This window comes from Anser brachyrhynchus, assembly GCF_964034855.1.
Source record: "Anser brachyrhynchus genome assembly, chromosome: 4".
NCBI lineage: Eukaryota > Metazoa > Chordata > Aves > Anseriformes > Anatidae > Anser > Anser brachyrhynchus.
Window position 1 is genome coordinate 56,059,183 of NC_137698.1, and position 13,381 is coordinate 56,072,563.

The 13,381-nt window shown below is 36.2% G+C and overlaps 1 protein-coding gene across 1 annotated transcript in view; it reads left to right on the forward strand.

Annotated features, from left to right (window-relative positions):
• LOC308193751 (uncharacterized protein) overlaps nucleotides 1-13,381 on the forward strand; it is a 182,737-nt gene that overhangs the window by 161,074 nt on the left and 8,282 nt on the right. Inside the window, exon 11 of the mRNA XM_080588773.1 lies at nucleotides 6,535-6,581. Within this exon, the coding sequence (XP_080444899.1) occupies nucleotides 6,535-6,581 (47 nt within the window). The remainder of the gene's footprint in view (nucleotides 1-6,534; nucleotides 6,582-13,381) is intronic.

The following is a 13,381-nucleotide window of genomic DNA, read 5'->3' on the forward strand; positions in this document are numbered from 1 at the left end:
AAATATATTTTTTTGGAAAAATTTAAAGGGAAATGGAAGGAAAAATATTGCATCTTCATGAAGTTTTTGTGGCTTTTGCGAGTATTCTGTTTATAATATAAGGGACCTGCAAATTGATCAGATTGTGAATTTATGCCATTTTACAGTCTTCTCTACTACATTCATAAATTGAATGGTATGAAAGCTAGGACAGATTTATATGGAATTTTAGGAAAAAGAGCAGTCCCACTGTGACTCATTCAATATGGTCCAAGTGAAAAAAAAACTTTTGCTGTTTTGTAGGAAGTTGAACAACAGAACTTCTGAAGACATTGGCTGAGCCAACAGCTCAAGAGAGATTCCAGTCTTCCTTCCCCACTGCCTACTCCTCCCCTCCAGCTCCCATGTGCAGGTTCTCCAGCCTCCCTTATACTGAATTCTCTGATTGCATGATAAACCAGCTAAGCTGTTCACTTAGTATTTAACTGTCGGAGTAGTTTGTCAATTTTCTACCATTTTCCTGAAACAAATCTAGAAGTAAGGGCATGTGAGGAGTGTGAAAGGAGAGGAGCAGAACCTTCTCTTTCAGTGAAAGCAGGCTGTTACCCCAGCTAAACTGAAATGTCTGGTATCAATTCCAGTGAGCTCAGCTACCACTTAGCACATAGGAAATGGAAAAAAATATATATATGTGTCTTTAAAAGACACCTCAGTGTATTTCATTGTTGCTGAGAATAATTTATTGATTTAGAGATTCTTCCTGGAGTTTAAAATAATAATAATAATAAAATAACTAATTCTCGAAGAGGGGATTATTCAGAGAGCTGCTGTCTTTCTAGACCAAATTCTGCAGAGCTTCCTGCTATTGACTACACAGCCTGTACCTAATAGAGCTAAAACCATTTGTGACATTTTATTTTTGAACAGCAGCCAAAGAGGGAGATGTCCAGGATATTATTAAGATGCAGAAAGAGTTGGAAGTGACCCTGAGCAAGTTTATTAAAAAATTTGTACAGGAATCAATGATAAAGCATGTGTGGAGAAATGGATTAAACTGGGAGAAAAAGTTCAAATGAGAGGAGGAAGGGAATAAGGGAATGGTTAAACCCTGCTTTGACAACTTATTTTTTTTTTTTTGGTGAAATTATGGCCAAAGCCCTACAGATTTCAGAGTAACACTTGTACAAGTGGGATCATATCAGACAAAAAGTTCCCTTAAGAATGTGGAGGACGTTTTGGTCTAGTGGACAACATGATAGAAGTAGTTGACTCGCTGAAAAGACTGATCAGATATCCTCAAGCTATAGAATGTAGATGTGAGAGTAAACTTTCATCTTTTGTGGTTTTTCTTAAATAAAGATAATCTTACACTTGACCATAAATGGTCTTTGCAACATCACTTTTTGTTGTTAATGTTGTGGAGTTGCTGGTTAGAACATCTGTGGTTATCACCGGAACTGCAGTTATTTCCCAGTTATGGATGGGGATGTTTCACAGTCCCATGTGAGCAGTTTTAAGTATTTCATGGGAAGGTAGTAGCAACAATAGTTTTCTGTAACACTACTGTAATCAAGCATGCCCATTTTCCAACTACAGAGGCAATGTTAGAAATGATCAGCTCTGCCCAGAAGAAAATACTTATCTTTCTTTTAATTTCTTTTCTATGTCTTCTGTCCTGAAGTTTTCTACTGCAATTAAGCGACTTGACTTCTCATGTTAAGAAAATTTCTTTTATGCTAACTGCAATTATGTTCTTAATGTTCTTTACAGTAAGCAGCTGAATTTCTCCTTGGAGATGGTTTGTGACTGGAAAATATCAAATCATACCAAAATAAGCTCAGTGCAAGGCTCATATGTTTAAATTTCTGTTATTAAAAGTCCTAACAGGTGACATGAAAGGAAAATCACATATACATCACACCCCTGAAAATGGGGTGGCTTGAAAGAACACGCACTTTGTTAAAATTGGAAAAAAATAAATAAAAATAATAAACAAATTGTCTTTTATCCTGGTAAAATAGCTATATTTTAGAATTTTGCATTTTCTAAACTGCTGATGTAGTTTATAGATCCAAAGACTCGGTTCTCTTTACACTTGCTGTAAGAAGTGGACATTAGAAGATGTTATCTGTTTGCCTTCTCTTTCCCCATCTTTCTCTCTGACATCTTTCAATACTCTTTTACTTTCACTAAATGTTACATCAGCCCAGTGCTATGGCCAGGCTGAGAAAATCTACCAAACAGCCTGATCCAGCGACAAGAGAAATCTCCCAGAAATCCGTGAGCCACATAGCCATCTCCCCATCAGCCCTCCTCAGCTCAGGCATTGTGGGTGATGTGCTGATGGCATAACATTCAATGCCTGTGCCTCACCAAGACAGAGATAGCAGTCAGGGGATGTGCCTTCTGTCTTCATGTCTACTCACAGCTTTATTTCCAGTGGAACAAACAAGGAGTAGTTTGTTACAGATGCATGTCTTGCAGTCAGATTCCTAGCAGTCCCTTGCAGGCAGTCAAAGCTCTCCTTGTGCTTGGGACGCTCAGAATGCCTCCCTCTGCACAGGCTTTATGCAATGTAGCTGAAAGTGATTTCATGCTGTGCTTATCCCTGCAGATTTGCTCTCTTCCACTGCAAAATTCTGATACCTGTTCAGCCTGTTACTGTTTTTCCAGTTTGATTAAGATTTCTAAAAAATTTGAAAGAGATTATGAGGGGACCAACAGACAAACAAGTGAATATTGCCACTTCCCTGTATTATATGGATGAAATATAAACCTTGCTTGCTTAAGAAGACAGGCTGAAAAAAAAAAAGCTGTTTAGTTACTCATGAAACAGCAACCATGGTAACTCTTTAGTTACTGCTGTCAACAAAGTATTTTTTGGCCTGATTAAAGTTATTAGATTTGTTGTGTCAATTAACCTAGAAGTGATGCAGAATGCAAGGTTATTACTGCTGCTAAGCAATGGGATTTTGGCCAAGATACATTTACAGTGACTGATTATTAAGCCTGACTCTGCAATAAATCCCTCCATTTCTTTAATTAAGTGGAAAGGTAACATCCACTAATGGAATATGGGATAGTGCTGCCTACCACTAGATACTCTAATTACACCTGAGCTTACATGCAGTGGTAAGAGGTGGAGAAAGAACACACTGCCTTTGAGTCCGGCATTGCCGAAATCATTCAGTGATTTATTTGGGATTTATTTTTCAGTCTTGGCAATGCGACACAGCACAATGCTGGCCTACTGCAAGCTTTACTGAGTATAGTAATGTCTGAGGAGCTCAGGGTTTAGCCAAAGCTCCCTCCTGTCTCTTCACATCCACCCATGTAGGCAGACCCTCAGGCTTCTCAGAATGGGACCTACCAGACTTAGACTAGGAGTGTTAACTATGAGTAGTTGTGGGTAGCCAATGGGACAGGCTGAATATCCTCTTGACTCCCAGATCTTGTTTTAGTTCTCAGACACACCACTTAGGGTTGCACATTGAGTCTTCTATTCTTTCTTTCAAATAACTGATTAGAGCTCCCTTTTTGCTTTTAGCCTGATAATTGCCATAAGGTGTGGATGATGAATATTCAGTGCCTTCTCTGACTGAAGTAAACCTCATATTCTCTCTTCTGGGAGAGTAACCTAACAAGGAAAAGTTGATCTGTTCTGGTTGGACTGAGCTTTTTGCAACAAATAATTTGATGTTTCAGAGGTGGGAAACATGACACTGATGCCAAGCAATCAGCACAGTTCTGGAGAGAAAGAGACTTAGGTTCTTACCCTTTCTCCAAGTGTCATGAGGAAACAACTTCTGATCTCTGCTATGACTGCATGCTAAGCATTCATGACATTCATGAGTAGGGATTTCAGACAGCATGTGCTTAAGAGCCAGGCTTCTGCTGAAACTGTGCTTCCAGCAGCTACCCTTTTTAGATACTCAGACATGATGGATGTAGCCCTTGCGCAAAGGTCAGCTTTTGTGTAGGTTCTGGACTGCCCACAGCAGACACTGACAAAAAAAAAAAAAAGGAGCTGGACCGAGAAGCCGACTGAGCTACCACCATTTCCTTTGCTCTGTGTGGCATCAGGCCTTTCTAGAAAGACTTAACTAGTCAGAATGGTGTTGTGAATTTGTCCTTGCTGTAAATCACAATGAGGTGCATAGTGGAAAACGTAATTATACTGCTTATGCCTAGTCACTGGGACTTTCATATCATGAAAGTTAAATAATAAGCTTAGATATCTGCAAAATCTTTCTGAGCATGGCAGACAAATTAACAGTATTAACAGAATATTCACCTTTTTTGGTTATGATGAGTTTATGAAGTTGACTGGCTGTAGAGAGCTCTAACAGTTAGCAAAGACTCTTACCACTGGTGTGTCCATCTTGAGACAGGAATACTGACTTCCTATTGCAGCCTGCCAAAACCAGCTTTTTTTTTTCTTCATTTCTAAATATAGAGCCAAAACCATGAAAATGTAAAAGGATATTTTTCCTCCTCTACTCACTTGCTGAACTGAATTTTTGCTAAGAATGGTTATTATTACATTTCATACTAAATATTTTACTTAATCTTACTTTATTAAGAACAAAAAACTCTGACAATCCTGCTGTCTTCTACACATTTTGTAGTTAACTGATGATTTTATAATTTCTACTGATGAAGTAAACAATGTAATAGGAAGCCACAATCTCTTTTTGAACTGATGCACATTCTCAATGCAGTGGCTTAGCAACAGGACAAGAGAGAATGGCCTCAAGTTGTGCCCGGGGTGTACAGGTTGAAAATTAGGAGACATTTCTTCTCAGCAAGAGTAGTTAGGCATTGGGATGAGTTGCTCAGGGAGGTGGTGGAATCACCGTACCTGGGTGTGTTTAAGGAAAGGTTTTACGTGGTGCTTAGGGGCATGATTTAGTGGGTGATGGTGGTGGTTGGGAATGGTTGGACCAGATGATCTTGGAGATCTTTACCAACCTTAATGATTCCATGATTCTATGATTCTGTTCTCCAGTTTTTCAAAAACAAAACAGTCAATATCATAAAGCAAACTTTAAGGAATTTGAGAAACAGTGGATTGTTCTTAATTTTTAATTGTTTTCTGTTTTTTCTCAAAGTTCTTTTATAAGTTATGTTAGTAAAGACTAGATCTTTTGCACTGTAATTGGCAGTGTAATTTCTAATTAATGCATTGTATTCCTTAGCAACCAAAACATAGCTAGACACGAATGAGACCAACAATAATGTCACCATCCAAAAGAATGGTGATTCAGAGTACTCATTGGAGGTGATTAATGTAACAGTTTTCATTTAAAACTGCAAAAAATGAAAGGAATTTTTAGATAAGAATATCAGAAAAGTAGTTTTTTCAAGAAGATGGAAAGAGTAGTCAAATATATCCAATCTTTCTTACTCTCTTGCCCCACAGAAGGTTTTAGCTTGTCCAACTTTTCCATGGAATTTTGTGTTGCCTTATAAGTAGTATGCTAAGAAAGACTTCATAATTCAATACAGTATTCCCTGGGGTTTCATTTGACAGTTCTGCACGCATTTCTTCTGTGCTGTTTGAAGGCTCACTATTTGCTATTTCACATTTTTTACTTTGCAGTGTCTGATATTCCCCACTGGCTCCAGTAATGGCATATCAGCCTTTTCTCAGTGAGAAGTGATAGTGTAAAATCGTATGGTCTAGAACAGTTTGAAACATCTTGATTTTAACAGACCTCTCAGCTACCCTGATACTGTAATTTGATAATCTTTATTTTATTTTTTTCAACCTCTGATATGATTTAAATTTAAGGCAGTTTTCTTCCAAGGAGCACTGGACTTAGAACATTTATTTATAGGCCAAACAAATAAAAGCATCGTGAGGAAAACAAACTTGGACTTGGTGAAAGGAGTGTCTTGATCTAGTTTGCTTAGTACACATAACATTTGTGAAATGGCTAAAGGTATCTTGGATCTTCGGGGAAAGCTCACAAAATAATTTTTATATAGAAAAATGGAACAATTTAATATAGTCAATTAAGACACAGTATTGTCAAAGCAATAGTTAACAGTATTAAAAGTAACTCTGATGGACCTAGCTAAGTTTGGAGTTGTAAAACTCAATGCACTGTGTAAATGTATCTAATGGCTCAGTCTAAATAGAAAGACAATAAAAGCAGAGACATACGGACATACTACCACTGTTATGGGATTTTCACCATGGAAAGCTGGGACATGTCCGCAAAAAAACTAAGGTTTAGAGAAGTGCAGGTTTTGGAGAGCTTTTCTTATGGAGCATAGTTTTGGATACTGAACTTGTAATTCTTATACTCTGCACTAGCAAATAGTGCCAAGCCATGTCTGTGGTCTACTGTAGAGTTATCCACACAGTTAATTTGTTAGAATTCCTTAGCATGGTCCTGGCATCTGACCACCAGCACCTACATGAGCTTGAGTGCCACTGAGAACTTTGACCTTGGGAGTGTTGTAGGGTTGGGTGGATGGGAGAATGGCTAGAAGGAGGTACTGTGTTTTGTGGATCCTGACATTTCCTCTGATGTGTTTCATTTACAGGACCAAGAACAATGATATACAGCTGTAGATGGCCTTTGCTGTGGTTAGTAAGTACGTCTTCTTCCTTTTTCTCATGGTGAAAACAGGTTGTTTATTTTTTAAAGCAAAATCCATTAATAATTTATATGCGTATCCTCATCTAAGTAGTGAGGGAGTAGCTGGCTTGTGTAACAAGATTTGTAGTCAGAACTCTAAATGGTCAGTGAGTGTTGAAGACACAGTGATGTGGAAATGGTTGCAGAGTAATCAAGAGCCTCACTGGTGTAGGTGGCTTGATCATGGGACAGCTGTGGCAGTCCTTCATGACCTAGTCCTCCAGCTATACCATGTAAGTTATGTTTCCATACCTGTTTCCACTGATGAAGTGCCCTGGTGTCAGTTATCCTTTGTCCCCACCTATGCATCTCTTTTCCCATCTGTGAAACAAGGGCAATGAGGATAATACTTAGTCTTCTTAGTGAAGCTTCTTGAGATTGATGGATACTCTGGAAGAATGATATTAATAACAAGAGGGAATTGCTGCCACAGCTGTAAATCTGGATGAAAAGTAACACACTGAACAATTTTGACAAAACTGTATTTTTCTAAAGAAAACTGAACTATCCTGTGGGACTGCATTAATTCTAACACTATTTTTGACAGGAGTGTGTCAAAATGAATTTTTACCTTTTTGTTTAATTTCAGCAGTGTCAAAATATTTCATGTCAAATCATTCATTTTTCACACTTTTTACTTTGCCTGCTATGACTAGTTATGGGTAAATTGTACCTTCAAGCTCTCTCCTGGACTCTGTCCCGTGGGTTCTCTTACTGGGGCTAGCCATACAGGTGGATGACATGATAATAACACTTCTTGTCCTCACTGTCTGTTTAGAGGTGGAAAGGGCTTTGTAGTCTTTCTTTGTGGTTTGTTAGGAGGAGTAACATTCTGTTGATAACAGTCATTACTGTATTAAAATCTTCCTGTGTGGATCCTCACAAATCTTTCAGTCTTTATACTGACCTCTTTTGTGTGTTTGAAATGCTCTCCCTGCAAGAGAGTGCAATGAAGTTAAAGTTAGAAGACGTTTCTTCAGGAGCCTGAGGCAAGTAACTAATTACAGAGAGATGGCATAACATCTTTTAAATTGATGTATTGTTTCTTCATCCAAAAGTACATAGGATGCATACAACCTGGAGCTCACCTATTGCAAAACATAGCTGAGATCTGAAGTCTTGGAAAATGACCCTAGCTTAGTACCACAGCATTGCAACAGCTTCCATCTAACTTGGCATGGAGAGACAGACTTGTGTCCTGAATACTGTTAGTCTTTCAGCTGCACGTTCACCTCTATTTTCCTCCAGGCCAAGGCCCTTAACAGTTCAGTGGTCCTTCTAAGCTTGAGAAATGGGCTGGTGAAACATATTTATTACTGACTGGTTCACCAATTATTTCCTTCAGGGATTCCTAGTATTCCGACTAAAGAGTTATTAATGATGACATTACTTTTTTTCCTGTTTGTTATGGCTAGAAGCCCTCTTTAATTTCACACAACAAACCAAAGTAATGTCAAATGAGTAAAATGAGATATATATGTCAGCCCTCAGTTGGGAAATAAGGATCAAACCCCACTTCCAAAAAATCCAACTGTATTTTGTGTTGATGAGGGTTATAAGAACATATTTTCAACCTCAAATTTATTTATGAAATCACATTTCAGTCAGACTATATAAAATGAGAATTTGATGTGCAAAGAAACATTTTGAGTTAGATTTTTTGGTCTTTCTTTTATACTATCTTTGCTTAGATTTTTTTGTCTCCCCTGTTCATTTGTTTCCAATGAAATTCTTCAAGGCTAGGTCAGAAAAAATGAATCGTATAATGGATAAAGTTGGAAGTACAGAGGACAGTCTGCTCCGTCAGGAGTTGAGAACTACAGTGTAATTCTAGTCACTTCACACTGTCCCCACTATACTGTTGCTGTAAGCCATTAACTGGGAATTCAGGAAAATGAAGGAAACACAAGGATGAGTTTTAAAACAATCACATCTTTCTGTAGTTCATTGGTCTGATGTGTTGGAAGGGGCTATTCCCAAGCACTTATTTGGTAGGTTGAAAGGCCAGCTTGCCAGGTGGTATAACCAACTTTGAAAGAAAAATACTTAAAGAAGTGGGGAAGTGGAAAATGGGATATCATAAAATATCTAACTTAACTTTCTTTGATAAGTGATCTAGGCAGAGTTTTTGTGGTAGGTAGTACTATGTCGAAGTAGTAAAATATATACTGTAATGACACATGGGAAAATTACTATGAAGCTAGAGAAAGTGGGAACTAGCTGAAATATTATTAACTGAGTAAAGAGCTTAATAAAGAATGTATGGTAATAGGCAGATAAAGAAAGTGGTGAGATCGGGAAAGTGGAGTTACAGTTGTCCTCATGGCATAGTTTTGAACAGATAATTTTTAATATTTTCATTCATGTTGTTGGTATGAAAATAAGGGAAAGAAACTTTAAAGCCCTCATATGTGTTGTATCCAAAGCATCCTTCTTTATTAACCTCTGCTCCAGCTCCATACGTTTCCTATTTCATACAAAATTCCTGTAATCCCACTGTGTGATACTGTAGGAAATAAAAACCTCGATATTCACAGTTCTGCAAGCCTCTTGGAGTTTTCTTGCACAAAATGTTTTTTGTGATGCCTTGAACACTCTGTCTTCTCATAAATCGATCAAATCACCTATCTCTGTTATCAATCAACTCCACGTTTGTTTAGCTAAGCTCTATCATTTCTGTTCCTATCATCCACTGGAGGCCAAATGATGGATCTAAACTGCTAAGGAGTAGTCTTGGTAAAAGTCATGTAATGTTTTTTAAGGTTAAAAATGCATTCAGTGATTTATTTGCTTTAGCAAAATGTGTTTCATTGCTTGGATTTCTTTGACCTTCATGTCTCTTTCCCCTGTGGCAAAGCCTGTGGCAAAGAAATACATAAAAACACTTAGTTTGTAGCTACAAAAAGATACAAATATTTCCTGCTTCACTTCAGATTGTAAGATGAATACAACTGTATGATAGTTTTCTGAAAGACAAGCATACCCTGGCTCTTAGATGTAATCATATTGATTTTCCAAGAAGAAAGGGAAATTCTTTCCAGTGTTTTATGACAAAATTTAGTAATTAAAGAAGAATCTGCTGCTGAGATGAGTTATCTACCTACAATGTAATTTTTCCCTTACAACTTTCAAAAATTAATGTAACTTTGGTGTTTGTATAACCAAAAAACAATTCAATGACTAATTTCTCTGGTAACCAACGCCTCCCATCTGTTTTTCTTTCAAAGGCAATTAGTGAAATGCAAAAATAGGATATTTACCAGGCTAATACATATTTTGTATGCCATAATTCAAGAATGAAATATTTTCACATTTTAATATTTTTTTAATTAGAGTACAAAAGTAAACAAATATGTGATTTCATTTTTAGTATTAGTTGCAGTGATGCATCACAAATTTATCTGAAAAGTCATGAATATTTTATTAAATTGCAATAAATACAGAAGAAATGATGTGATATATTTTCAAAATAATATGGTAGATACTGATTCTTATATTCTGTGGTGATTGTCTGTCAAGAGTTGTTAGGTAGCAATAATTTTCTAGTTACTACAACTGTTACTGACTTGCCATCTCTATTTTATTGTGTGATTTCCATTTAGATGGCTTAAGGCTAGGGAATGTGTTTTTTTCCTTTATTCTATTACATTTTATTACCATTATCTATTAACTTCTCAGTCATTTATTTACCAGGAATAAATTTTGATACTTCTTTAAACAGTCTGACATAGAAGTCAGAAAAAGATATGTTTATAGTTATTTGTGCAAAAAGATGTTAGTCATCAGTATCCCATTCATATATCTGTGTCTTGTTATGACAGGTGATACTGAATACATAAGTACCAGTACATGAAGTAGGACTGAAGGTTGTCTTATTCTTGGTAGGTAATTTGTAGGTCTTAATATGCTGATGGTATATACAAGCCTTTACATCGGTGGAAAAGGCATCTTACATCTGAAGGAATTCAAGTACTCACTATGTAGGTTAGTTCTGGAAGATAAGGAAAGTATCCCAGATCACACTTTGAACAAGTTCTGACAGAAAGTAAGACAATGAGGAAGGCGAAATGACCACAGATTATTTATGAAAGATATCTTTCATGGAAAGATAGGTAGAGAAGATGAAAAGAAAATAAGATCTCACCACCGTAAATGCTATAAGGGCCATTCAAAGTAGTCTTCTGCAGTAAAGAACATTTAAAAAGGCTGAAGATCTAAGAATAACCTCCATGTTTCATAATTTATATGTCTCTTAGAATTCAACTCATTTAAATTTAGATATCTCTGAGGGACTACTCTTAAGCTTTGGGAACTCTGAACCCAGGGGGAAATCAGAGAAATCTAGCACGATGACTCATTTTTTTTTCAGATACATATGTATTTGTATTTGAAGTCAGATGGTAGCCTAAAGCTAAAAATTTAGCTTTTTTTTTTTTTTGCAAGACAATTGCAAAACAAAAGGAGCTAAAAACTAGGAGAGATGAAGATTATTTTAAAAAGCCAAGTTTTCAGGGTTTCTTAAAAAAAAAAGTCAGGTGGGAATAACACTGCATAATTTTCTAAATTGCTTCACGTTGTCTATTAATAGGTGTCTCATTGTACAGTACAAACAATTGTTGTTTAATATTATAGCAGCGTCTGGTGGATTTGAACATGTCTGTGTTTCATTAGGTGCCCTGTAAACACAGAAAGAAGGAAAAATGTCCTTAGACACCACTCTAAGCCCATATTGTGTCAGACTAAGCTTTCTAGTAGTAAAATTTTTGAGAATACTGTTTAAAAAATGAGTTGAAGGATATTGGTTTGGAAATCCTCTAGTGTCACAGATTGTCCCATTTCTCCTTGATGGAAGTGAAACTTCTTGATTTCACTTTAATTCTTTGTTGCTTCTTTTATATTTGTTTAGCCACACAGGTACATGATACTCATACTGCAAAGAGATAGAAGCTGCACTGTAGAAACAGAACATTGTGTTTTTCATTCTTCCATATTATTGTTTTGTTCCTTGCAGGTATCTATTTGTGTGTAGAAAAAAATGAAAAAAACTAGTAAAGGGTAAGGATGAAATATAAACACTTTTTGCTTTCAACTGCACGTATAAAAATTTATATATATATACATTTTTTTTTTCTGGAGCTACAAAGATTGTCAGAGCATTATTGCTTCTTTTATTGGGTTGTGATACTGAGAAGGCAGTGCTTAGAACAGCATGTCAAAGTGTTCTTCGTGACAGCAGTGGTGTAGTACACCTGCAAGCTGAGGAGAAACAATTGAAAATAAGCACTGTAATGTGAACATAAGAAAGTGGTGAACAGAAAATAGGAGTGTAACTAAATTGTTTTTCTTGAGTCCCACACTGGTTGTTTCATGTATTTTGTATCTATGTGTAACATATATAACCTCTTTTATCAAGCTGATATATATATTTTTTAATTTCATTTGAGCCATTCATAAAAAAAAGGTGAAAGCTTGAGGTCTTTGCATTGCTTATTTTCTATTTTCAGCATATATTTTAGATGACCCATTGGTTCTTCTTACTTTATTATAACATATTTAGCAGTACAGGAAACACGTTAGTAAATCTTGCATGGTGACTCATGTTTTTGGGACTCCTGAGAAGTTTATGCTTCGAGACAGGCAAAATAGCCAAAAGCTAGAAGTACAAGAACACTGGATTTACCCTTTCTGAATGCAGAAAATTAATATTAGCTCAATTTATCACAATTTTCTTTAAAGTAAATTAGAACAGCCACTCTGTCAAGTGTCACTTTGCAACCGTGTTACAGAATATGGTTAAAAATGAGAGATATTTGATGAAATGCCAAAGATTATACTGCATATAAGGGCATGCTCACAAGGAATTTCTGAAGTGCTTTGCCAAAACATGTTCTGAGTGAGCACATGCAAAATGGTAGATATGTAAACAAAAGCCCTTTTTATTAAGCATAATTGATTAGCATAATTATGAACCATCAAAAGAGCAAATAGCTGGTTGAGTCTTGTGCAGAACACCTGGAACTTCATTAGAAATTCTGATTGTGAAAGGTTCAGTATTTCCGTATACCAGTCTGTAAGATCGTTACAGTTGGCATAAGGAAATTGGGGTGAATATTTAAACTATAGCAGGAGTTTGAATCATCTCCAGGCCTAGTTATTTAAATTTGTCTTTAAACCACATTCTCACTCACTCTTAGGATTCTGGTGAGGACACAGATCAGTCAGAGGACCTTTCTGTTATCACCTTTAACATTTAACATGCTCAGTCAACAGGATCAATTATAAATTTAGGGAAAAAACAAACAAACCTGATTTCTAATAAAGATCTAAATGTTTCAGATAGGAAAGACTGATTAATATGAAATGCATTAAGCATTTAGGCTGGAGAAAATTAATGGAAACACAAGCTCCAATGGGATTTGTAAAGTTAACTCCCCTAGTTTCTTCAAAAATCTGAGCCTGTGCCTTCAAAGCTACATTATCCAGAGAAGTAGTTGTTTTCCAGTAACAACATTTAAAGCCATTTCATTCAAAATGTAGTGAATAATTTTATGGGAGCTAATTTTAAAACACATAAACTTCCTTTTATTATTCCCCCAAAGAACTTACCATTCAATGCTAAAGTTGTAGTTATATGAGATATTCCTTGTGTATTTGATGTCAATAAAATAGATCATTCTGATTTCATAATTTATTATTATTTTTAATAACCACAAGTTAATATTCCCTCCATGAAGAAAACAAGGAGATGGTTT